This window comes from Grampus griseus, assembly GCF_964374135.1.
Source record: "Grampus griseus genome assembly, chromosome: 2".
Taxonomy (NCBI): domain Eukaryota; kingdom Metazoa; phylum Chordata; class Mammalia; order Artiodactyla; family Delphinidae; genus Grampus; species Grampus griseus.
Window position 1 is genome coordinate 105,898,139 of NC_139018.1, and position 24,558 is coordinate 105,922,696.

The 24,558-nt window shown below is 47.0% G+C and overlaps 1 protein-coding gene across 3 annotated transcripts in view; it reads left to right on the forward strand.

The window, feature by feature from the left end:
• The window catches only part of TLN2 (talin 2), a 450,475-nt gene that overhangs the window by 351,804 nt on the left and 74,113 nt on the right, over positions 1–24,558 (forward strand). For all 3 annotated transcript variants that reach the window (XM_082647306.1, XM_082647308.1, XM_082647307.1), the window contains 9 exons: positions 5,182–5,275; positions 7,249–7,338; positions 9,195–9,317; positions 10,640–10,783; positions 12,321–12,482; positions 18,303–18,443; positions 18,912–19,093; positions 20,231–20,363; positions 22,668–22,769. In XM_082647306.1, coding sequence (XP_082503432.1) covers positions 5,182–5,275; positions 7,249–7,338; positions 9,195–9,317; positions 10,640–10,783; positions 12,321–12,482; positions 18,303–18,443; positions 18,912–19,093; positions 20,231–20,363; positions 22,668–22,769 — 1,171 coding nt within the window. The remainder of the gene's footprint in view (positions 1–5,181; positions 5,276–7,248; positions 7,339–9,194; positions 9,318–10,639; positions 10,784–12,320; positions 12,483–18,302; positions 18,444–18,911; positions 19,094–20,230; positions 20,364–22,667; positions 22,770–24,558) is intronic.

Genomic DNA, 24,558 nt, shown 5'->3' on the forward strand with positions numbered 1-24,558 from the left:
AGACAGCACTCAAGAATCATCACATGAACTGATAGTCTTGGGCTGGAACAGCTGCAGGAAGTTGCTGGCCTATTCTCCTTGGCTTCTTGGCCCATGCTGGCAAGCTCTGCTCCCTGGGGTGATTTCCCAGCGGAAGCTCCAGCCAGGTCAAGTGAGTCAGGCAGCTCCCCTTGGAGGGTAAAGCTCTGCCCACCTGGGGTGCCTTCGTTCATTCTCTTGTTCCTTCATTTGTTCATTAAACAGATTTTTACCACATGCCTGATAAGGGCACACACTGTAAGACTGGGACGGCCCTGGTGGAGTTAGGACAGGGGGCACAATCAGGGCATGCCACCCTCATTCTATCTGGGCCTCACAACAGTCTGGTGCATAAGTACCTTTGGAGTTGGGCAGCAGGGAATCGATTGCTCTCGTCCTCATCTTCAGTCCCACTGCCCTCCCTCTTCTTGAGACGGCCATGCCTGCCTGTCCTTCCTGTGGATGTCCCCAAAGACCCCACAGAGATGCTACTGTGGGGGCCCAGGCCTGGACCAACTCAGCCCCACCCTGCTCCTACATCAGCAGACTTGAACCCTTTCTTTGTTCTTTCTAGTCTCCATGATTCTTCCTGCTTTCGGGGAAAATGGTTTACTTCTGGGAGAGCAGTAGAGTATGTGTGCCTTTCCCTCTGCTCCCTCTGACCATTCTGCATCTGAGCCCAGGTGCATCTGAGGAAGCTGGTCCCTTGGTTTCTGATGTGCGTGGGGAGGAAGTCATTTTCTGTTGAGTTCCTGGCTTGTTTGTCTTCTTTCTGTGTAACTGCCTGGCTCTGGCTCTTTTCTGGCAAGTTGGGTGGAGCTGGAGACCCTTTGTCCACCGTTCATCAGGCTTTTCCCTGCCTGGGGGCTGGACTGATGCTCCCTGAACTTAGTTAAGGGAGTGGGAAACCAGTTGGCAGTGGCAAAAGGAAGAAGTGCCCTAACTCTGAGCACCTCCCCAGGCTGCCGAGCACACCACAGTCACCCTGGCCAGAAGGACTCCCAGGCTGAAGACTTGACGCCCGCAGCTGCCAGCATCAGGGCCGTCCTAGGCCAGGTGTTCAGCTGCTTTCCAGTCCCCTGAGGGCTCCCTAGGACCTTGCAGGACGTGTCTCTTCCAGGACCACCCTTTGCTTTGAAGTTCCTGCCGGGCAGGAGTCTTCCTGTCTCCAGAGATGGTGAAAAAGGATGTCCCAGCAAGCAGCACTTCCATGTTGTAAAGTAGAAAAATGTACACTGGGCCTTCTTCTGTCTCTTGGTCTCCTCTAGAATGTTCCATTCCCGGAATCCGAATCAGGATCTCGCTGAGCCCTGACTTTCCAATTGCTCTGGTCCACGTTGGGCCCTCCTTCGTAGGCAGAACCCACGCCCACGGTCGAGGCTTTCATTTTCTTTCTTTCACTCCCAGCGAGTCCTGCCTGTGTCTGGCTGATCCTGTCTGGTGTCACACCCCCCATCACTGCTTCCTCTGGCTCACCTTTGTGTCTTGTCTGTTCATTGTCTTGCCTCTCCAACTGGATTGCAAGCACCTTGCTTTCCTAGAGAGACTTAAACTGTATTATTTTTTTTACTCTCCATGCCTTGTGCATGGTAGGACCCAGGGAATACAAACAGGGGAATTTCAGTTTGCTCTTAGTTGCCTTTCTAAGCACGTCCTCCTTTGAGGAAGGGAATCATCTGAAGTTGCTCTGTTCCCCTCCAAGCTCGCTATTGGACGACTTGGGCTTAATAAATAATCAAAAGCACAAACTGGTTGATTTTCTTCTCTCACCTCTGCCCCAATTCTATATCTATATAAAGGTTCCTTCCAGAGCTCACAAACTCCTGTCTGAATCAATTTAGTATCTCTGAATGCTAAACGATTTGTAGGTTAGAAAGCCTTTAACATCCGAGGCTGTAGATCCCAATTTATTAAAAACCAAGAGTGGCCACATATGCTTATTAGATAAAGAATGAATTACAGGAAAACACTATCTCTAGATGGTGAAATTACGGTTATTTAATTTTTTGTATTTTTTAAAATAAACTTGTATGGCTTTGATCATTACCAAAAAGTGTGGGGAAAATAAAAGCAGCTACAGTTCAAGCCTACTTGGATTTACATAGAACGAAGGGAGGATGCAGCTAATGTTGGCTGTATTTTTATAACAGTGTAAGTAGGTTAATTCATAATGCTTTAGTAGACTTACTGGTATCTGCTTTAAAATAATATTATAAAATCACTGTTAACGTTGTGATACGTCATTGTCCTTTTTCTTTGCATATGTATATTTTTACAGGTATGGGCTTATGTGGTTTTTACATTTTATATACAGTTTTCTATATAAGGAATATGATATCATGACTTTTAATGGGTGCCAAGAATTCTGTTGTAGACTCTACATTTAATCAGTCCTTTATCACTGCATATTTGGGTTGTCTTTAATCCTTTGCTCTTATAAATGAGTACCGTAGTTTGAAACATGAAAATACTGTTTCCCATTGTCAAATCTATATCACCATTTGCCTCTGTGCCGCTAAGTTTATTTAGCTATGCAATCCAGACTCTAAAATGAGTTATGGGGATAAATGATACCTAAATAATGCTTTTTAGTCATGGATCAGTATTACCCAAGTGACTCATTCAGGCATGCGGTGCTGTGCTGGCACTGTTAAGGACTATCCAACCACAAACTCTTATTAGTCTGTTTGTTTGTTGTTGTTTTTTTACCCCAAGATTTTATTTGAACATTTTTCACTTCTAAAAATTGTTGAAAGGACAGTGAATAGCTATATATTCTCAGGATTTACCAATTGTAAACTTAGTTTGGGGGTTTTTTTTGGTTTGTTTTTTCTTTTTGGAGGGGGCCACACTGCCTGGCTTGCGGGATCTTAGGTCCCCAACCAGGGATTGAACCCGGGCCCATGGTAGTGGAAATGCAGAGTCCTAACCACTGGACTGCCAGGGAATTCCTGTAAACACTTAGTTTCTAATGGAAAAATCTTTATATAAAGACTAGCTTTTTAAAAACGTAGATAAACAGGAAACGTTGAAGGAAGTAAGCCAAATGGAAAGCTTGTGTGATACGTGGAAATATTCCCCAAATGATCGTGTCACCACAGTTGAGGACTGTACCCTTTGTTATGTTGACACATCCAGCCTGTCCACTCCGAAGTATGTCTTGAAGGCTGCCATTGCAGAACACGGTGTTGGCCTCTCTGGGGGACCCTTCCAGTGAATACATCATGAACTGCACCTTCCAAAGGTGGTCCCAACTAGAGACTGTCCTGCTATCTCAGTTGTTCTTGTTTTGCTTTGCACCTGGAAGGCACAGTGCTTCCCCATGACACCTTACTTAGTTAAGCACTTTTCCACAAATAAATGAGTCACTAGAGTTAATCTTACACAAGCTATTTGGGGATTCCTTCTTGAGCTGAGGAATGTTTTTCTTCTTCCCATCACTCTAGCTAAATTTAAAATTCAAAGCAGTAGCTCCTCATCAAATAATTAAGCTGATTGCCTTTGTACATTGGCAACATCTTTTTCCACCTAATTTGATATTCTGTGGGAAGCTGCAAAGCCAATTTAACTAATAAAATGTGGCGTCTTTATATTAGACAGTGTTAATGATTAGCAGCAATGTGTGTCCTATTTTGATTTTGTTTGTTTTATTTTAAGTTTCCTGTTAGCTGCAGTGGTTACTGACTGTGAATAGAATTCAGGGTCCTGCCCAAACTATGGACCAGTTATGGCCCTGCAGAAAAATGGTTTTGAATCTGGCCTTTGTGTCTGATAGACATGGGTTTAAGTCTTATTTCTGCTTCTTATTTGTAGCATCTCCTTAGGGAATTATCTCGTGTGTGTGTGTGTGTGTGTGTGTGTGTGTGTGTGTGTGTGTGTGTGTGTATGTCTGTTTTTTTCATTTATAAAAACAAGGGTATTCAATTTTAAGACTTAGTATAAAGGTACAGTAATCAAAACAGTGTGGTATTGGTGAAGGGTTAGACACACAGGTCAATGGAATAGAATAGAGTCCAGAAGTAGACCCACACAAATATGGCCAACTGACTGTCAACAAGGTTAAAAAAGCAATTCAGTGCAGAAAGTATGGCATTTTTAATGGTACTGGAATAATTAGACTTCCATATATCCCCCCCATGAAAAAAAAATCTGGATCCATATTTCACACCTTGTTAAAGAAATTAACTCCAAATGGACCGTGCCTTTATGAATCATCCATGGCAACCTAAACAGAGGCTGTCCAGGAGGGGTGGAACCCTAGCCAATGTAGGAAAAAATCTGGGCTGTGTTTTAAGTTCTAAGAAGAATGGAAACACATGTAAAATCATGTAAGCATCTCTGATTCCTATTAATGTTAACAAAGAAAATAGCTCTTTTAAAGAATAATGTTGGTATAGCTTCTAGGAACTGGTCAGTCATGTAGAAATGAATGGTAAGAAGAGGTTTTAAAATCATAAGGCACAGTTTACAGTGTGACTTTTAAAATATACAAAATAGTCCAAACTATACAAAGGCTGTCCAAAATAGCCTAGCTCGGATCATCCCATTCCTGTGGGCTGCTAGGGAAGGATTCTGAAAACAGTGTTACTATGAGCTGTTTGCCATTTGCAACTTCATTGTGAATTCCTTCTTGTGAATATATTAAAGATAGCCACACTTTCTTAAGAGAACTGTTAGTATTGATACTTTTAAGGGTAAATCAATGAATAATGAGAAGCAAAGTAGGGATTCTCATTCTCTCTTCCCTGGTTGTGGTTGATTTTTGGTTGTTTAGAGCAGGGGGCCCAACCCCCAGGCGGAGGACTGGTTAAGGAACCGGGCCGCACAGCAGGAGGTGAGCGGCGGGAAAGCAAGGGAAGCTTCATCTGCCGCTCCCCCATAGCTCGCATTACCGCTGACCCATCCCCCCGATTGCTCTCATTACTGCCTGAACCATCCCCCTGCCCCCCGGTGGAAAAATTGTCTTCCACAAAACCGGTCCCTGGTGCCAGAAAGGTCGGGGGCTGCTGGTTTAGAGCCTTGTGGAAGAGCTGTCACAGGGACCACAGCCTTTATAGTGAATTAATTGTATTCCTAGCGAACCTACAAAACATTGTTGGGGAAATTACTGTTGATCTTTACAAAACAAAACAAAAAACACTCTTTCCGTATTTGTCGTCGCAGAGCTGTGACGGAGAGCATCAATCAGCTCATCACTCTGTGCACCCAGCAAGCTCCTGGCCAGAAGGAATGTGATAACGCCCTGCGGGAGCTCGAGGTGAGTCCCTGAAAGGCTGCTGAGGATTTCAGAGTGTCTGTGTGTCTGTCCTTTCCCTCCGGGTCAGGTTCTTCTCCTCTATTCTTACCTTTGATCTTTCCTGGGAAACTATTGGGCCAAAGTTCCAATCCAAGTGGGAAGGAATTAAAGAAAAATTAGATTTGGTGGGGTTATCATCCCTGCTTCCCTGTTTCCACTTAAGAGTTGCTTTGTTAAAGGATTCTTTATTTCATACAGGAAGAGGCCTATGGTATTGAGTGTAGGCTGAAGATAAGCAATTTCTACCTAAAAAGTTTGGGAGTGATTATTCTGGGGCGTTTGGGAGAAGCTGGAATAGATGTGCTTTATGAGTAAAAATGATTTTCCCATACGTTGTATTTTGTAACATGTAGGGGGCTCATTAGAGAAAACCCAGGAGTAACACTTATTACTATACAGTCAGGGTGTATGTCAGGGCCCTGACTCCACGGCTCCAGTCAGGGCCGTGGAGCTCCTAGTGGCCCAGACACAGTGTAGGGCTTATCAGTTTATATTCATACTTAGGGTTTATTTTTAATAGAAAATTCATTTATACCCACAGAGTATACATGGGCAAGAATAAAATCAGTGTGCCTACTTGTCTGTAAAGCAGTCCTAACCAATTCAGGTTATGTTGAAACAGGCAAATGGTTATCTCAGTAGATATGGGTTGGTTGTACCGAGTGTACCTTTAGTTTTCTGAACAGGGATACCCACCATGCCAGAGATGTTAGAGGTGGGGGGTTGATTGCAGCTTCTGAAGGGTCTGATTGAGGCCCAGTCCGCCGATGGCAAGAGGCCATTGGCACAACTGAAAGTGAGAATAGGCAGGGGACTGAAGCATTCTGAAAACAGTGGAGAATGTTTCCTTCCTTGGGTGAGTCACTGCCCTATCCTGGTCTGTTCACATTTGCAAATATAAATGATACGTGGACTGTTGATCTAAATGAGGTCTGTTGGCCCAGATGCACATCCTCTGTGCCTTAATGGTATCCTTGGTTGCCAAAATTATGGCTATTTCAGTGTTGCTGTTACTAAGGCAGTTTTGATTATCCAAGGAGTGGGAGGAGTTTCTTCAATGAAATGAACACCTTCTTTATGCAGCCCTCTTTCCCTTAGATCTTTGCTGATTAACTCAGCAGTTTCACCATTACTTCCCCCCAACCCTTAGTAACTCACATGGCCTTGTCTTTTTGTTGGCTGTGCCCCAAAGTCTGCTAGGTCCCACTGTATCTTCTCACTCAACAGGGAGGAAGATGGATGGCTATGTCCCCGGACTTTCCTCCCCTGGAAAAGTCCCTCATAAACGATGATCAAAGGTTATTGCAACATGAAAGCTAGCAACCGTTTTCAGCAGACTGGAGACAAAGGCAGAAGAAGCAAACCCCATGCCCTGTTCCTTGATGGAGACCTAAACAAGATCCAACATTTTCTATACTTTTAAAATTAAAAACAAATGAACCATTCCAGTGGGCGGTTTTGGGGGGGGGGGTTACCTTCTTTCATGCCTACCCATTGAAAGGTCCCAGCATTGAAAACAGAGGTCCCTACTAATCAAGAAGAAATGAATGAACCTGTCCTTGATATTTAAACTCCTTGGAGTTATCCAGCAGAGAAATTATACTCATTGACCATGAATATATATTGCCTCCCACTAACTTTCAGATTCTTTAAGGAAAAAATGTCCCCGTTCTGTGGATACCAAGCTTCTCCTTCACATTTGAAAACAAGAGATTCTCCTCTCTGTCAGAGCTAACCAAGACACACCCACCCCAATCAGCGTGGTGTTGCCCGCAGGAAATCTGAAGTCGCAGACACTGTGGTCTAGATTCCTCTCAAGAATCTGGATAATGACCAGAATCCTGTGTATGGAGGGGAAGTTGATAGTTGGTATTTTATGTTGAGTTTCCCTTGTTCTATAAGGCTTGCTCTTAAGTTGTGTTCTCCTTCTGTAGACTGTCAAGGGGATGTTGGACAATCCCAATGAACCTGTTAGTGACCTCTCTTACTTTGACTGCATCGAGAGTGTAATGGAAAACTCCAAGGTAAGCCTGGCTGTGCTGTTAGCATCCCTCCTCATTGTGGGGAAGAATCAAGACATGCTTTGTGTGCACCGGCCTGTGGCCCCTCTGCATGGCTGCCCATGTCCTAAAGCCTTGTTATGGCGCCCTTTGCCCAGGTGCTTCTCAAACCTGGCTGTGCATCAGAATCACCTGGGGGTCTTGTTGAACACACCTTGCTAGGTCACACCCCTGAGTTTCTGATTCAGTAGATCCCAAGGTGGGGGAGATTGTGCATTTCTGACAAGTTCCCAGGTCCTGCCATGTGGTCCAGGGGCCACTCTATGAGAACCACTGCTCAGACCCTATGAGGGATGGGTCTTACTGTGAGTCAGAGCATGTATTTCCTTCCACTGGGACTGCACTGGTGGGGAAAGCCCTTCAATGGCCTTGGCTTATATGAGATCCTCCCGTGTGTTCTTTTCACCATCTATCCATGCCTTGCATTCTCAAGGGGAGTGAAAAATTGTGGGGGTTTTTTGGGGGGTGTGGGTGGTGAAAGTATCTAAGACTATACAAAGGTTTGTGTCCTCCCTTCTCCAAATCTTAACCCTGCTCAACAAGATCTTATTTCTTAGTATTTAATGTAATGTGGGTGGCAGTTGGAGGGAGGTGGTCTAAAAAGACTTCTTATCAGAGCAATAATAATAATATTTTAAAAGGTCAGGAAACACTGATCTGTGGTAATTGCACCAGTGTTTTTTGAGAATGCCTCAAAATCAGGATAAAATGAAATGCAAGTGAGATGAATGGAATTTCTTTCTTTCCCTATCCAAGATGGCTTCTTGACAAACAAAGAGCTCTGTCTTGGGTTCTAGACTTGGATGTCATAGTCTCCCTAAAGATTTCTGTTGAACATCCTTCAGTTCTAAGATCTGTGACCCTGGAAAGTAGGACCTGCCTTCATGGGGCATGAGGAGGCCCATGAAGACACAACACCAGATATGGGGCAGGCGCCTTGCCTCTGCCTGTGTGACCTTCTGTCTGACCTTGTGCATGGTGGTTGACCTCTCTGGGTTAGATTCTGAGTACTGAAATCCCGTTTAGCTGTTATTTTAAAGACCTCTGATAGGGACTTCCCTGGTAGTGCAGTGGTTGAGAATCTGCCTGCCAGTGCAGGGGACACGGGTTCGAGCCCTGGTCCAGGAAGATCCCACATGCCACGGGAGCAACTAAGCCTGTGCACCACAACTACTGAGCCTGCGCTCTAGAGCCCATGAGCCACAACTACTGAGCCCACGTGCCACGGCTACTGAAGCCTGAGCGCCTAGAGCCCGTGCTCCGCAACAAGAGAAGCCACTGCAATGAGAAGCATGCACGTTGCGACAAAGAGTAGCCCTCGCTCGTTGCAACTAGAGAAAGCCCGCGCACAGCAATGAAGACCCAGTGCAGCCCCCCAAAATTAATTAATTAATTAAAGACTATCAATTAATAAGTGAATAATATCGGGAAGAGTGTGTCTTCTGCTTTCTGGACATGGTCTTCACCTATAGCTCGGTAGATATGTCTGATTTTATATTCTGGGAACTAACAGTTCTCAGTTTAGACCATTCACCCATGGGCTGCCCTGTATAGATTTTAGTTTATTGATCTGTGTATAGTAACTGTACCTGCTTGAGATATAGATAACTTTTGGGTGAAAGCTTCAGACTTTATTTATTTCTCTTTGTGGAACAGAAATGATATCATTATCTTAAATCTCTTCTTATTGCAAATGAAGTAAAATAATGGCAAATATTGTAGATTAAGTGGCCTCGAACATTCAAGTTGGAAGGGTAGCCCCTTTACCCCATGGTCTGAAGGAATGCTGGTCAGAATATCGCTCGTGGTTTGTTTTGCAGGTTCTGGGCGAGTCAATGGCAGGGATTTCGCAGAATGCCAAGACCGGGGACCTCCCTGCTTTTGGGGAGTGTGTGGGGATTGCGTCCAAGGCTCTCTGTGGGCTGACGGAGGCTGCAGCTCAGGTAAGGCACGGGTCCCCGTGCCCCACGACGCAGGCTTTCCAGCCCTGTCCTGTGCCGGGTCCCTGTGGGAGGCACGCGGGGGCTTCAGCTTCAGCTGCATCTCCACCCATCACCACGGAAACCATGGAGAAGGTGGTGGCTCTTGCTGGCTAAGCATTTAGGCAAAACATCAGCCCGTTACCCCTGGAGCAGAGCAGCCTGGAGAGAACGCTGAACCCTGCAGACCCAGCCTAAGGGTTCAGAGGCCCGTCTTTTTTTCTTTCTTTTTTTCTTTTTTTTTTAAGGTCATTGTTACAGATAAGTTGTTTGGGGGGAAAAAATAGGTATGACACAATTCAAATTCCCTCTGAGGCTTTAGAGTTGCAAAAGTCTTAGTCATGCTCTTTTTAGAATCAGAAGGAGAAAAAATTGAATGCCATCACATAGAGTCATGATCAGGCATGTTCCTGGCTCGTCCTCAACTGTGCTGTGTATTTCCAATAATTGCTGGGCTCATGTAACTGAACTTCCAAGAATGTCAGCATTTACCTTGAAGGATTTATCATTTGACAATTGCCTTGAGCCTGGAAGATTTTATTGAACCAAAGAAAAACATCCCTAGTTCAGAGGGTGAAATCACCTTCCCTTATTTGGCCCCTCATATCTCAGGGGAAATGAGTTAAGGTTAGAATTTTCCCTCACAGATTCATTTTCTCCCTGTTATTTGGCTAACACCTCCAAAGGGTTTGAAGAGAAGACCTTCTCTTGTAGCCTCTTGTCCTCTTGGAGACCGAATATTGCCTTTTATTCCCCCGAACCATTTTATTCATTCTTACTTACTGCTTCAAATACTGGCCTAAACAAGAAGGATACATTAGGCTACGAGATGAGAAATCCTCATGTAGGGCAGGCTCCAGGGTTGGCCTACCCAGTAGCTCCACACCATCAGTCTACACCCACGTTTTTCCCCCTCTGCCATCTGCCAGCCAAAGAGTGAGCTCCATGCTGAGGCTGGTCCCCCTCATGGTCATAAGGTGGCTGCCAGAGCACTCAGGGCTGCATCCATCCTTGGTCATGCCCCATGGAAGAGCTTCTTGAGGCTTTCTTAAGAACAAGGAGACTGTTCCCAAAAGCCTGTAGCAAACTCCTGCTGGCATGTCCCCGGCCCAAGCGAGTGTCAGCTTGTCCATGCCTAAACTCTTATTGATGAGATGAGTCTGACCACCTTGCACTGGGAGCACCTGAGAATGACTGTTGTATGTATACTGTGGGACCACACTCCCCCCACAGGCGTATCTAGGAGTACAGCGAGCCTGAGCTGTGGTTTACCTCCTCCCTTCCAGGCTGCATACCTTGTTGGCATCTCTGATCCGAACAGCCAGGCAGGCCATCAGGGCCTTGTGGACCCCATCCAGTTTGCCAGGGCAAACCAGGCTATCCAGATGGCATGCCAGAACCTGGTGGACCCCGGCAGCAGCCCGTCACAGGTAACTTTGGGGCAGGGATGTGAGATCTGCATGTCCTTGAGCTCCTGGAGGTGGGTGGTGGGAGACTGCGAGAATAAAGATGACCATTCTTTCAGAACTTGCAAAGCCAGCCGGATCATGACTTAGGGGGATGTTGCAAAATGTGGTGAGGGTGGAACGGGTAGGTGCTCTGGAATGGAGTGCCGGAAGGCAGTCACGGCGGCATAATCACAGTGAGATTCATCAGGAGGCTCACGGTTCCATTTGTTCAGTTCAGGGGGCATAACGTTGAGGGCTTGCTCTGTGCTCGGCGCTAAGGGTCACCGTGAGGGAGACCCGACCCCCTACCCCCTTAACTCTTACTGCGGGTTAAAGTTTGGAAGATGGAGTGATCGGGGTATGATGACAAGGCAAGGGAGGCACAGAGGAAGGTGTGATGAATTCTCTGAGGGGCTCTCAGGGGTCACTTCCCAGAGGTGGTGGTGCTGACCCAGACCCCAAAGCTGGGTCAGAATCCACAGCACAAAAGGAGCCACAGAGACATTTGAGAACTAGACAGTATGTGTGACGTTCCTTGATACTTCTAATACCCAAGTGACATGGGTCGTGTTCAATAATTCCAGCAGTATGTGCTAAAAAGAACAAGAATGGCCTATATGGGCTAGCAGAGGCAGGCTGTGATGGGCACATCTACTGCTGACCCTGGGACCAGCGTTCTTGAGGCAGGAGAAGGACCCAAGTAAAGGATACCTGGGGGACCACCCAGACCTAAGGCAGGTGTCAGTGCACCGGAGATTCCTTACCTGTCCAGTTAAGGCCAAAGGGGTGTTACCAGCCTCAGCAAAGTAGATCAGGCAGATTCAGAAACGCAGCTGGGGCTGGGAGATCCCTGAGCCACACCCCTTAATAAGGTGCCTATAGCCCACCTGGGAGTGACATACAGCTGCATGTGACTGTTAAACACTTGACATGTAACTGGTCCAAACTGTGATGGGCTGTAAGTGTAAAATACTGACCAATTTCAAAGACTTAGTAGGATAAAGGATTGTGAAAGCTTAATATTCTTAAATTGATTACATGGTGAAATGAAATGTTTTGGATATATCAAGCTCAATAAAATATATTATTTACAATAATTTCCCTTGTTTCTGTACTTATTTTCATGTAGCTACTAGAAATTTTAAAATTAGATATGTGGCTCGCACTGTATTTCTGTTGGGCAGCGCTGGCCTAGACCCTGGGCCGTGTCCCTCCTGGCTGGGGGTCACAAAGGATAGCTGACAGCATCTCCTCTGAGACTGCCTGGAGCCCAGCCCACTCCCACATCAGCCCTGCCTTTCCTTTTCTTTGTTTAGTCTCTGCCTTAATAATTCCCGCCCTCCCCTTTCTTGGAGTGACTTCAGGGGCGGCAGAGCTAGAGACATGGGTTTTATTTCCACGAGCCCTAGACATGTGAGTTGAAGGGGAATCCAGGGCTCGGGACCAGGGTGGACTCCAGTGAACTGGACCCCTCTGCACTGAAGCTTCGGGTGCCCCCAACCCAGTCCGTGCTTTATAGGTTCTGTCAGCCGCCACGATTGTCGCCAAGCACACCTCAGCCTTGTGCAATGCCTGCCGCATCGCCTCATCCAAGACGGGCAACCCTGTGGCCAAGAGGCACTTTGTCCAGTCAGCCAAGGAAGTCGCCAACAGCACTGCCAACCTGGTGAAGACCATCAAGGTAGGTCGCTGAGCTGAGGCCTTAGGAATCCCTGGGACACCTGTTGCAGAGGGGAACGAGGTAGGGGATTGAAGCTCTGCTCTCTAATACTTGCTTCTAGTGGAGTTCAACTTCCAATTCAGTCTCATGATTTAAGTCACTGAGGAGCGGTTCATTAGTGATGGAGATATTTATCAGGAAAAACCAACAGCCTTGGTCTCTACTAACCTTCTGCATAGTGGGTGGGGAGGGGTAAACTGTGTGCTTAGTGGGGCAGGGTGGTTTTGAGGGGCTGGTAGAGGGCCCTGCCATGGTTGTTAAATATCTCTGGACCAAGAGAGAAGGTGGAGGGAGAATGGAATGGGAAACTGTTGGGAAAATCTTTAAAAAAAGTCAATTTATTCTGTCCTGTGATATCTATTCTATTTATAGTTGTTTAAATGTTTTCAGTGGAGCATGAGCTTCTTAAAATAGAGCATTCCACGTTGATAACAAGTTCGTCTTTGTGTTCGTGGCCGTGGACAGGTTGAGGGGAAGCAGGGCAAGGGTACCCTGTGAGGAGGGAATCGCAGTAGCTGGGCTGTAATATTTGTAGCTGGGTGATCAGACCGCAAACCCGGGCTGCCGTGCGTGGGACACCCAGCCAGACACCAAGCAGCTGACCTGATGGGAAGACAGCCACAGCCTGAACAGCAGACCCCTGGCAAAGAACCTCCAAAGGAGGTGGTCATGGAAGGCAAGCTGTCAGTTCTGTGCAAACCAGGAAGTGCCGGAGGGAAGGCCGTTGGAGGGTTCACACTTTACTGAAGGATTTTCACGCTCGTGGAGGTGGGATGATCTGCTTCGTTGCCGGGCAAGTCCTGGAGGGATGGGGCTTTTCCCCCTGTTGTCTCCAGAGGATATGTTACTACACACCTCATTTCCCTTGCACTACACAAAGCCAGTTTAATCTTGTGGAGAAATTAGTCAACAGGCTGAGCAAAGCAGAAGCCAAGGAGAGATTGTGCAGCCCAGCAGCCGTTGGAAGCGGGCAGGCAAGAGCTACGGGGCAGTTATCCCCGTCGGCAATTACTTAGCTGCTTAAACAGAGTCTTGAAAAAAAAAAAATTAAAACCCGCTTATTTAAAGACAATAATAAGATAAATTGAAGATGAATAAATAAAGCCAGTGCCCAGGTGCCCCCAGGATCCTGCTGGCAGCTCCCTTTAATTACTGTCATGGTTCGTGGTATTAGAAATGAATAAAGCTTATGTTTTCCGATATTTAGTTTACCCAAAGCCTGTTCCGTGTTTTGTGTATATCACTCATTCAGTCCACACAACCAACCACCCTGTGCTTGCCATCCCCGTTTTTACGGTCAGGACAGTGACGCACAAGGAGGTTAAGTAACTTTCGTGGGGTGATTCAGCCACTAAGTGGTAGACCGGAATTCAGACCCAGATCCCCTGCTCTTTCCCTCAAGCCTGCTCTCGCCCATGGCATGCCGTGTACATCGTTAGCATGGAGAGACTAAGCCATCTCACCAGCCTGGGACGAAATACCTGGTTGCGTTTGCAGTGCTTGTGTGCCAGTCTCGGGGGAGGCAGGGCTGGAGAGACGGCAATAGAATTGAGACGTAGTGACATCATTGCCGGTTGCTGTGTAACTAACTCATTTCAATTAAACTTGGCCATTTTCCGATCATCAAAAAAACAGACTAGATTTAGATGGACCAAGGGGGAGACAAAGGCAAGGAGCTATTCTATACAAATTCTGGGATACCTTTCTTTTCTGCCTTCTCCTCGGTTTTAAATCCCGACCTGTCTCCGTTAAGGTCTCATTTTCTTTTCAGATTCTCCTCACAGTGGCAACCCCTCTTTGTAACTGCCTGCAGCAGATGAGCTCTTGTGATGGCCTTAAAGATAGGCCTGTGCAGAAACACCAGAGGGGGGATGCAGGCTGTTGTGACATGGAGAAGATGAAGCCTCCTTCCCCGCGAGCACCCCGGGAATCGATAGCCGTGCACAAGGAACAGAAATGACCCTCTTGCTCCGCAGCTTGCTGAAATGTGCTTGGTGTTGCGATTCCCATCAGGTGGCAGGCTTTGCCGGGGACAATGAACTTTGTTTTGAATTTCCTAATAGGAAAATGGTGAGGGCCATTTCACTGTAGCACACTGTACTACATATCGAATAGCCTTGCTGAGTTAAGGAATGGTTAAGAATCCTGTCGAATAGCGAAACAAATGAATGTTTAATTCCCTAAATGCTTGAAACAGCCGCCATCGAGGCTGAATTTTGCTCTAAGTTTTATGCTTCTCAGTCCTTTTCTTTTTTTTTTTTCCTTTAAATCACAAGGATGTGCCCAAGCCTAAATCCCAGCTGCCCCACCTTTCTAGTTCACAATGAAAGGGGGGGAACCCCTCCCCGGAGGAACACTGGCGAGCAGGGAGCAGATTACCCCACAGTGGGTCATCAGCACCCATTAGAATGCCTGCCTCCAGGGATCGTAAATCTCTGCCGATGGCATTCTTTGTGATCCCAGAGCGTGGCTCAGCAAGAATACATACGTGCACCCTCCTCCCTGCCAGGTGCTGCTCTCAATGCCGGCCAACTGAGAAACACACGGAGCCCTAACCGCGGGTGCCGTCTTTCTGCTGGTTCCCCCCGTGTACCAGTGCCTGCTTCTCTCTCTCCAGTCAGCTCTTTACCTAGCCTCAACTCAGATGTGTGGAATCGAATGTTATTTTAAATGTGCGGTCACTCAGGTTTAGGTGCCAAGTAGACATTGTGCAACAACACAGCTTTTGTTTCTCTGAGAAGTTGGAGCGCAGCCTTGCCTCTCGCAGTGGAATTGAAGCTCAGGGTTTTGCCATTAAGCATTGACAGGGCGTCCAAAAGACACCAGGTCCAGCTCTCATTAACCGGTTTAACTCGGCTGTCAGTACGTTTTCTTGATCGTCCTTTTGTTTGGATGGGTAAATAGGTTTCTTGAGAAGAAAAAGGAGGGGAAAAAACACCTCTTGGGCTTCTTACGCCTTATTCTTGTTGCCTTTTCTAAGGTCAGTAGGAGGAAAGGGAGCCAAGGGTCTTGGGTTCTGGTTCTGGTTCTGGGTTCTGGCTTAGCATGTCACTTTCTAGGTGTTGGTTTTATCACCTGAAACATTGGAGCTTTGGGATTAAATGATCTTTAAGATCCCTTCTAACCCCCAAAGTCCATGAATCTTTGATTCTGGTACACATGCAGAAATTGTTTCTCCCAGGTCCCTGTGAGATTTTTGCTAAGTGTGAGAACATTCACAGGAGCTGGCTCAGGGTCCCGATGGCGCCTGGGCATTTGGCTAAGTGGATTTACCCTTTCACTGTTATGACGGGTGTACTAAACATTCTGTGACATGGAATATCTATGTGAAAACTGTCGTGCCTGCCTGAAGTTCCACCTCTGGCCAGATTTGAGTTATTCCGTTTACTGGGGTTGCTCAGCCATCTCCAGAGTGGAAGCAGCATTCAAAAGTGAAATACTGTCCATGTGAACAAACCATCCTTTCTGATGCTCAATTCTTCCTTTGGAGGAAATGGCTTTTCCCTCTTGAAAATGGAAAACAGTGCTGGATTGGAGCTTGGCGTTGTAGTCCACAGCCCACGCTATTCAGGGTCCTGCCCTTGACCCGCAATGGGCTACATGATATGTGATGTTAGGGCCCAGTCTCAAAAAAAAAATCCTTTCTTCATCCTGTTGGTGCAGTCGATGAAACTGCACAATTAGGAAACCATTCCTTGGGATTTACCTGGGATAATCATCTTGTCGTTTTTAATTAGTTCCCCTAAGAGTGGGTGGCGTGATCAGACGTCTGCCTTCCTAATAGGCCGAGAGTGTTGTAGACGGTAGAAAAGAGGATGAGAGGACTGTGGAGAGGTAAAGGGGCAGCTAGAAGCTGAGCTAGAAGCCCTATCACTCCCGCTGGAGGGGGTGCGACTGGTGCAGCTGGGATGCGAGTTCCTTTGATGCCAAAGTCCGCTCCTGCCATCTGCCTGCTTCAGTGGTCCGCCTGTGCTGGGGCCACTGTTGTCGGGCTCCTGTTATGCGGCACCCAGCCGGCCTCCCAATGTGTGCCCAAATTGCTCCGAAGCCTGGTAGGGCCTGACCTCAAGGAGTCAATGATGGTAATAGTGCAACAAGATGAGAGCGCCCAGACGGTTCACTGCCATGTCGCCGGTGCAGTGCTTCAGTGGAGGTAACAGATGCTAACTCAACTTTTACTGAGTACGTGAGTGGAGTCAGAACTGAAGCCATAAATATGAGTAAGTAGCAGGCACATAGGGTTTCCACTGGGCCTGGAAGAACCACAGAATGGGCCAAGTTAGGGTCAAGGTCAGTGCCTATCTGGTGGAGAAGGGCCTGAGCAGAGGCAAACTGTGCACAGTACTAATGAAGACGGTAAATTAACCAGGCTTATGGGAGTTCCTCAGAAAATATTAGCATGGCGGATGTGTAATTACCGGCCTCAGCTGTCAAGACTTGATTGGAATATAGTTGTTTTTCAAGTAGCCTTTACACTAACCGTGCCTGCCTACTCTTGCCTTATTGAGAAATAGAAAGGTTCGCATCTCAGATCCGGTTTGTTCTGTAATTGCTGGTGCCTCCGGTTTTTTGTTCGCTAATTGTCTAAATTGACTTTTCTGTGTTGCTCATAAGGGTTAAATTAAAAGTTTAATTCGTCATTTAACAAAGAAATCTACGTTCTTCGACAAACATAACTGCCTTCTCAAACGTTGCCCTTTGCTGGGAGGCAGGGGTGCTGTCACTGGTCACAGGCCATCGGTTCTAGCAGCCTTGTGCTTGAGCAGGTGCAGTCCGTGGTTGGGGAGCTTGGGATCCAAGTGTTGACCCTTTGTGGGGTGGTCTGGCATGCATCACAGGCCACTTTCCTGGCCTGTCTCCTGTGCAGGCTGTTGATCGCGACGTGACTCATCATTCAGTGCCCTTGTATTACTGCTGCTAATTTTAAAAAGAAAGAAACTTTGGAAGCAAAAGATACATAGATTAAAAGCCCATGTGTGCAGAGCTCAGTGAATTTTCCCTCGCCAAACACACCTAAGTAACTGTGGCCAGTTGAAGAGACAGAACATGGCCAGCGCCCAGAAGCCTACTTCTGCTCCTTCAGTCTCACTGGCTCCAAAGGGTGACCTGACAGCTAACACCCAGAATTAGTTTCACCTGTTTTTGTACTTTTGCACTACTGGAATCGTATAGTGGGTACCCTATCGTGTCTGGCCTCCTTACCGAAATATTGCATGTGTGAGATGTGTCCGTATTGCTGGGAATAGTTCTAGTATGTTTTTTCCCATTGCATTCCATTTTGCTCATTTGAAAATGACAGATACATCAGCCCTCCCTCCGTCAGTCATTCAGGGACATCCAGGTAAAAATAGCTTAGGAGAAGTTGAAAGTGGTACACAGTGTAAGATATTTTTATAGTTTGGCAAAGGATAGACTTAATTGGAGTGAAATGGAGGGGAAGAGCCAAAGGGTTATAGTCTCAAAAGCAGGGAAGAAAGTGGCTCAGCCACAGGGATGGGCAGCATAGCTCAAGGGGAGAGAAGAGCAGGCGCTCTTGGAATCACGTTAAGTGGGGAGTGGATGGGCTGTGGGGTCAGTTGGCCTGTGAGCCACACACTCAGCTTTCTTTCCTACCATTGCTCACTTAGCCCCTCTGCTTGATGGCAGAGATCCCTCCAATCAGTTCTTGTTCATTGTTTATGGACTCACCAGACATTTTCAGTATTCCCATTAAACCACCTTCTTTTCGCTGGGTGGTGATTGCTGCGGCCCAGGAGTGATCTCTGTGTTTTCTCCCATCAGGCTCTGGATGGGGATTTCTCTGAGGACAACCGCAACAAGTGTCGAATTGCCACCGCCCCCTTGATCGAAGCCGTGGAGAACTTGACAGCGTTCGCCTCCAACCCTGAGTTTGTCAGTATTCCTGCCCAGATCAGCTCCGAGGTAGGGAATCCTCACAGCTAAGGTAAAACTGAGGTCGTTGGCTTGTTTTGTGTGGCACTGAAGGGGCATGAACAGTTAAGGATTCCAAAAACTCTTTCTGTCAATGTGTAGGGCACTGTTACTCTTGTCATTGATGATACAAGCAGAGTTCATGGAACTCAATGTCTGTACATCACTTAAGAGGTAATGTCTTGGCTTTATATGTTGAGAACAATCTCTGTGCATAGATTTGGGGCTGATTCTTTCTCGGTATGTTCTTTCACACTCAAAAATAATATTTAAGGAGTGGCATGGCCCCAGGTCCTCATCATCCAGGCCCCATGTGAGCCAGCCTCCATGCTTCCCTACCCTCTGTCTCCTTTCAAAGGACAGAGGTGGTGACTTGATAAAGAACATGACCTTCCAGGGTCCAAGTCATTCACTTAGTCTGTGTGCCCTGCCCTTGACCCTTCTGCTCTTTGGTCCCAGGGCTCCCAGGCACAAGAACCAATCCTGGTGTCAGCCAAGACCATGCTGGAGAGCTCATCATACCTCATCCGCACTGCACGCTCACTGGCCATCAACCCCAAAGACCCGCCCACCTGGTCTGTGCTAGCGGGACATTCCCACACTGTTTCTGACTCTATAAAGAGTCTCATCACGTCTATCAGGTTAGTGTCTCCTCCAGGAATTGCTAGCGGCCTGCATCCGACAGGGCAGGAGGGGGATAAGCCCATCAGGACTTTTATTTAATAGCAACGTGGTTGATCATTGTCATCATCTTTTTCTTTACCTCTTTGGGACCAGCGGTAGCACTTGTCACAACAATAATAGCTAACTAAAGTATTTATCATATATTACATACTATTCTAAGCATTGTACCTGTATTACATTATATGTTCATCACAGCAACCTTGTAAAGTAGATGCTGCTATTGTCTCTCTTTTACTGATTAGAGAATTCAGGCAGAAAGGCATTTAGATAACATTCCCAAGGGCATCCCCAGGCATGACTGCTTTAGTCCCAGTCCTTGTAAACATTGTACCATATTGTCGATACCTAGGAGATTAGGCAGAGAGCACCACTGCTTATTTAGCAGGATTTGGGGTTACCTTACTTTGATAATAAGACAAAAAGAATATTCCAGGTCCCAGAGTAACTCTGGGCATCTCTAACCTCCATGGTGGTAGTAGGAGCCTATCTACTATGAAAAATCATCCCCTGAGTAGATAAAACATTCTTGAAGTTGACCAAAGTTAATTACCCCACAGCATGGAGTGCATGCCTTTCCTCAGGTATATTTTGTTTTTGAAATTGCTTTTGAAACTTAAGGCATTTCTTTCTTAATGCCTCGCAAAGAAAAATCCACTAAATATTTTAACTCCTACCACAGCCCAGGACGTTTGCAACTAGTATGCAATGTAGAGAGCATAGTATATTTGCACTGGAAATAGCACTGCCCTTTTTTTTTTTTTTTTTTTTTTTTTTTTTTAAAGAGGGTCCTATGCCTAAGCCAGTGAATGGAGAATCCAAGTCCAAATTGTTTCATTTGCCGTTGCCTGGCATCAGCCTGAGATGGTGGACAGCACCCTACCCTTCCCACCAGAGAGAGACTTAGCACAAGTGTTAAGTGAAGAAATTCCTGGGCTATGCAGAGAAGCCTTGCCAAGCAAGGGTCGGGAATTCACTCCCTAAAGCAATCGAGTGGGAGAGAAAGTAGACAGGGGCTCCTGGCCCACCAGTTCTGGAGCAGGTTTGGGGACTTGCGCTCCGTGGAGCCCGTGTTCTACTTGCTGTGTCCCTTCCAGGGACAAGGCCCCTGGACAGAGGGAATGTGACTACTCCATTGACAGCATCAACCGGTGCATCCGGGACATCGAGCAGGCCTCGCTGGCTGCTGTCAGCCAGAGCTTGGCCACGAGGGACGACATCTCCGTGGAGGTATGCAGGGCTCTGTGGCCAGCTCGGAAGCCTCTGGAAGTACTGAAGAATGCCAACATCAGGCTTTGGGGATGGGGGAATGGCACCAACGTGTTTTTGATAAAGAGCTTCATCATTGGGCCACCTTCCCCTGGAACCAGCCTGGGAAGTTTTTGGAGCGGGTCGGGCAAATGCTGAGCAGAGAATGATGGTTTGATGAAGGAACACATGTACTCTGGGGGTGGAAGGTTCAGATTTGGCTGAAATTTGGAGGGAAATGATCATTGCCAGGTAAGAGTGTGTCAGTCGGTGGAGTTACCATATTCAGGAGAGCAGACCTAAGCGTGTAAATTTTGAGTGCCTCCCTGTCATATTTCAGCACTTTTTTGACTAATGAGCGAATTCAGCATTCAGCGCTATGTGTTTGGTCCATGCAGAGATCAAGGATTCTGCCCTTGTTACTCAATATCTAGTATTGAGAGAGCTTGTGCATTCTGTTAATTCAGAGCCACACTGCCCTCTCTTGCCCATTTTTCCAAAGTTGAGAATTCAGTTTTCCTTCTTGGCTCCTTTGAGTTTTTTCTGTTACCTGTCCAAAGACCCCTGATTCATACTTCTTTCTTTCTGTTGAAAGTGCCTGACGCTCGGAAGGTACTTAGTAAATATGAATGGTCTGTTGACTGGTGTTTCTCTCCCGACACTGAACTCATCGACAATGAACTTTGGCCCCTGTCTGTAAACAGGGCCTGGAATTGGAATTGCTCATTTTTATTAATAGAGCTGTGTATTTCATTGTTGCTTCACCCGCCTCCCCCATTTCCAAGGAAAGAAAGAAGGAATATGTATTCTCATCCTGTGCAGAATGTTAGAATCATCGTTAACCTGTTATTAAAGTAGAATGTGCATACGGAACAGTGTGCCTGTCATACGTGTGCAACTTCCTGAACTACCACCAACCAAGCACACACTGTCACTAGCACCCCCCTCACACCCACATCCTTTCAACACCATCACCAAAGCATGTCCTCTGTCTTGACTTCCTCCCTGGGAAGAAAATCCCTCCCCTTTATCTGCATGTGCTTCCTACCTCTACCATATTTAATCTAACAAGCCATCTGTAGTAAGACGACCTCGCTGGGATAGTCTTGCATTCTTGACTGTAGTTACATGATCAGTGAGAAGATAAGAAGTAATTTGCTAAATAAGACCCTTGGAAGTGTGGAGGTTTCTCTCTACCTGCCTCCATCTCTCTAACTTTTTCCTTTTTCCTTTTTTTTGTTTTCAAGTTTGCGGGTTAGGCTGCTCCTCTCGTTGACTAAGCTCTGCACAAAGCCCCCCCCCCGCCCCCCCCATATGCAGTGTTGTTCGGTAGGAGGGTAGCCCGAGTCTCATTTCTATGAGCAGGACATTGTCACTTTGTCAGGAGTCACCCCGTTCCGTGCTGGCGAGTGCAGAGCTAACATGTCCAGCCTTCTGATCTATTGATCCGGACTCTATGAAGTGGAGAAGCTCCTGTGAAAATTTCTACAGCGGGATCTGATCTTTCCCGCGCCTAGTTAACACTCTCCATCTTTGAATTCCCCGCCCCCTTCGCACTTCAGCAGCGTCCAGATACCTTGCCCCGTCTCTTTATAGCGTGAGCTCGGTTCTTTGGGATGGAGAGATTAAACTGTCTCTCAAAACTGAGAAGAAATGCCTTGATGGTGCCATTTTCGATAATGGCATCCGCATCACTAAATACAGCGAACAGAGCACCTGACCATAGCCTAGTGGGCATTTCACCTGGCCGTTTTCACAGTGTGCTCTCTGGGAAATAGTCCTGCTTTAAGAGAGCTGATGTCATTTTTACATCACCCTCCTCCCCACTCCCCGCTTAAGGGGTTCTTAGTTTTGAGGACACTGCAACGTGGATGTTCCCTCGGACCCCACCATTAGCTACCTCCATTTGGACACAATTGTCTTCCCTTCTTGGAAAGCCACCGCAGTTCCAGCTTTCCAGTAATTATGCTGAATAACCCAAAGTAAAGATACCAGTAGCATCCGTTGTTACTATGGTTGCCGGGAGTGAGAAGCCAGTAGGAAAGGTGTTCCTGGGGCCTGCTCGTGTCCCTCATGGATGGAGCTGTGGGGAGGAGGGGTTTAGCCCAGGGGAACTGAGGGTCGCTGGGACGGGGAGGGTCAGAGCAGTGGCTGGATGGCACTCCCAGGCATTCTGATATCCATTTCTTTCGGCCTCTCTTATCTTTCACATGGACCTTTTTAAATCAGTACAACTACGTGGGGAGCTGTTGTAAGCTGAACTTGACAGCTCTCTCTCCTTATCAGGCCCTGCAGGAGCAGCTGACTTCAGTGGTCCAGGAAATCGGGCACCTCATCGATCCCATTGCCACAGCAGCTCGAGGAGAAGCAGCTCAGCTGGGACATAAGGTAATGGGCACTAGGGGATCCTGCTGAGAGTGTGTGAGAAAGAGATGGGGGGAGAGTTGTTATTGATTTTGTCATTCTTGTTCCCCAAAGCCTCAGGGCAGGTGTTAGGGCCGGGTCAATGCTGGCTGACACTAGAGAAAATACCACTCAGCCTCCGTCAACATCTTCTCCCAAAATGACCACTTCAGGAATCTCTTTTTACTTAGTTAGCGTTGAGACAAAAGCTACAGGGCAATTTTTCTGGTAGTGCTCAGACTTTGCAGCCGCCAAGGCAGTTTTCAGTCACCTATCACTCTTGATCTTTGCTGGGACAAGCCAAGAGGCTGAACTTGGCATTCCTGGCCTGGTGTCTGCCATCTTTTGTCCTGGCTGGCCAGCCTCATTCTGGTGTGTTTAGGGCACGTTTTTCCTCCACAGCCTCTAATATAGTGTCCATTTTCACACGTGAGGAAGCAAAGCAAACTTGCCAACTTTTACCCTCGACAGCTGAAGCTTCCGTGTGGCCACTCTGCCAGCCCTTCACCTGAGCGTTCATGCCCACGTGGTTGCAGGTGCTGCATCATGTTCTGCCTGTTTGGGGTTCATTTTGCAAATCCTTCAAGGAGAGTTGGCTTGTTAAGCAGCCTGTGCCTCGGCAGAGAGAGGGCAGACATTGGGTTTGTAACAACCTGCAGGATTTCCTAGCATTTGTCAGTGCTGCCGTCAGTATTGATATGCAGATCAAGAAATCCAGTAGCCAAAATCATCTCTGCAGGTATTGATTTTAGAAAATCAATATTCCTGCTTTTTCCAATACAGGATAGCTTAAGAGCCTACTAAGCTTCCTGCTGGGTGTAAGGAGAGGTGTTTGGGTTTAAAATGGCCAGTATCTCTCTGCCATTGCAAGTGCGGTAAATTTCATTTCTCACCTGAGTGCCTTCATAATAAGAAAGGGCTTGTCCACCTGTATGAAGCAGTTTGCAAGGGGGGGGGGCGGTGTAGAACGGGCCTGGGGGCTGGAGCACTGCGTATATGACTGCTGTGGGGACAGTGAGTTTGGCAGAGAAACCGAACTTCTGTTCAGCAGTTACTTCTGATTCCAGTAGGAATTTCGTAAGAAAGTATTTCTAGACTCCTAGGGCAGCATCCTTGTCTCTGCCCTTACGTTGTTTAGTGTGGAAAATTAATTCCTGTGTCAGTGGGTGGCATGAAAAGAAACTTTATTGGTGCCGCCTGAGTTATCAATTTACTCTGGTCCTTTGGCTAAACGAGTCTCACCTTCCGAAAGGGAGTTCTGGACAAAAGCAGCCTAGGGGGCCTCCATCCAGAGGGGTCGTGGGCTGGTGGTGGATGCCCACCTGGTCCCAGTGCTTCATGATGGCGCTCAGGTGAGGTGCCAGTTCAGCAGCTTCAGTCCCACTTGGGAGTGATTGACAAAGGCAGATTCTCAGACCCCGCCTGGATTGGTTTCCCACAGCCGCTGTAACAAAGTACCACAAACTGGGGGGCTTAAAAGGACAGAAATGTAATCTCTCACAGCTCTGGAGTCCAGAAATCCAAAATCAAGGCGTTGGCAGGGCCACACGTGTTTTGGAGGCTCCATTCTTTGCTGCTTCCAGCTCGTGGTAGCTCTCGGCATTCCTTGACTGAATCTCGCCAGTCTCTCTCCGTGGTCACATTGTCTCCCGCTTTTCCGCCTTCCCTTCTTCTGTTTCTTCTAAGGACACTTGTTATCAGGATTAGGGCCCACCCAAGCAATGCGGGATGATCTCATCTTCAGATCCTTAAACACACCTACAGAGACCCCTTT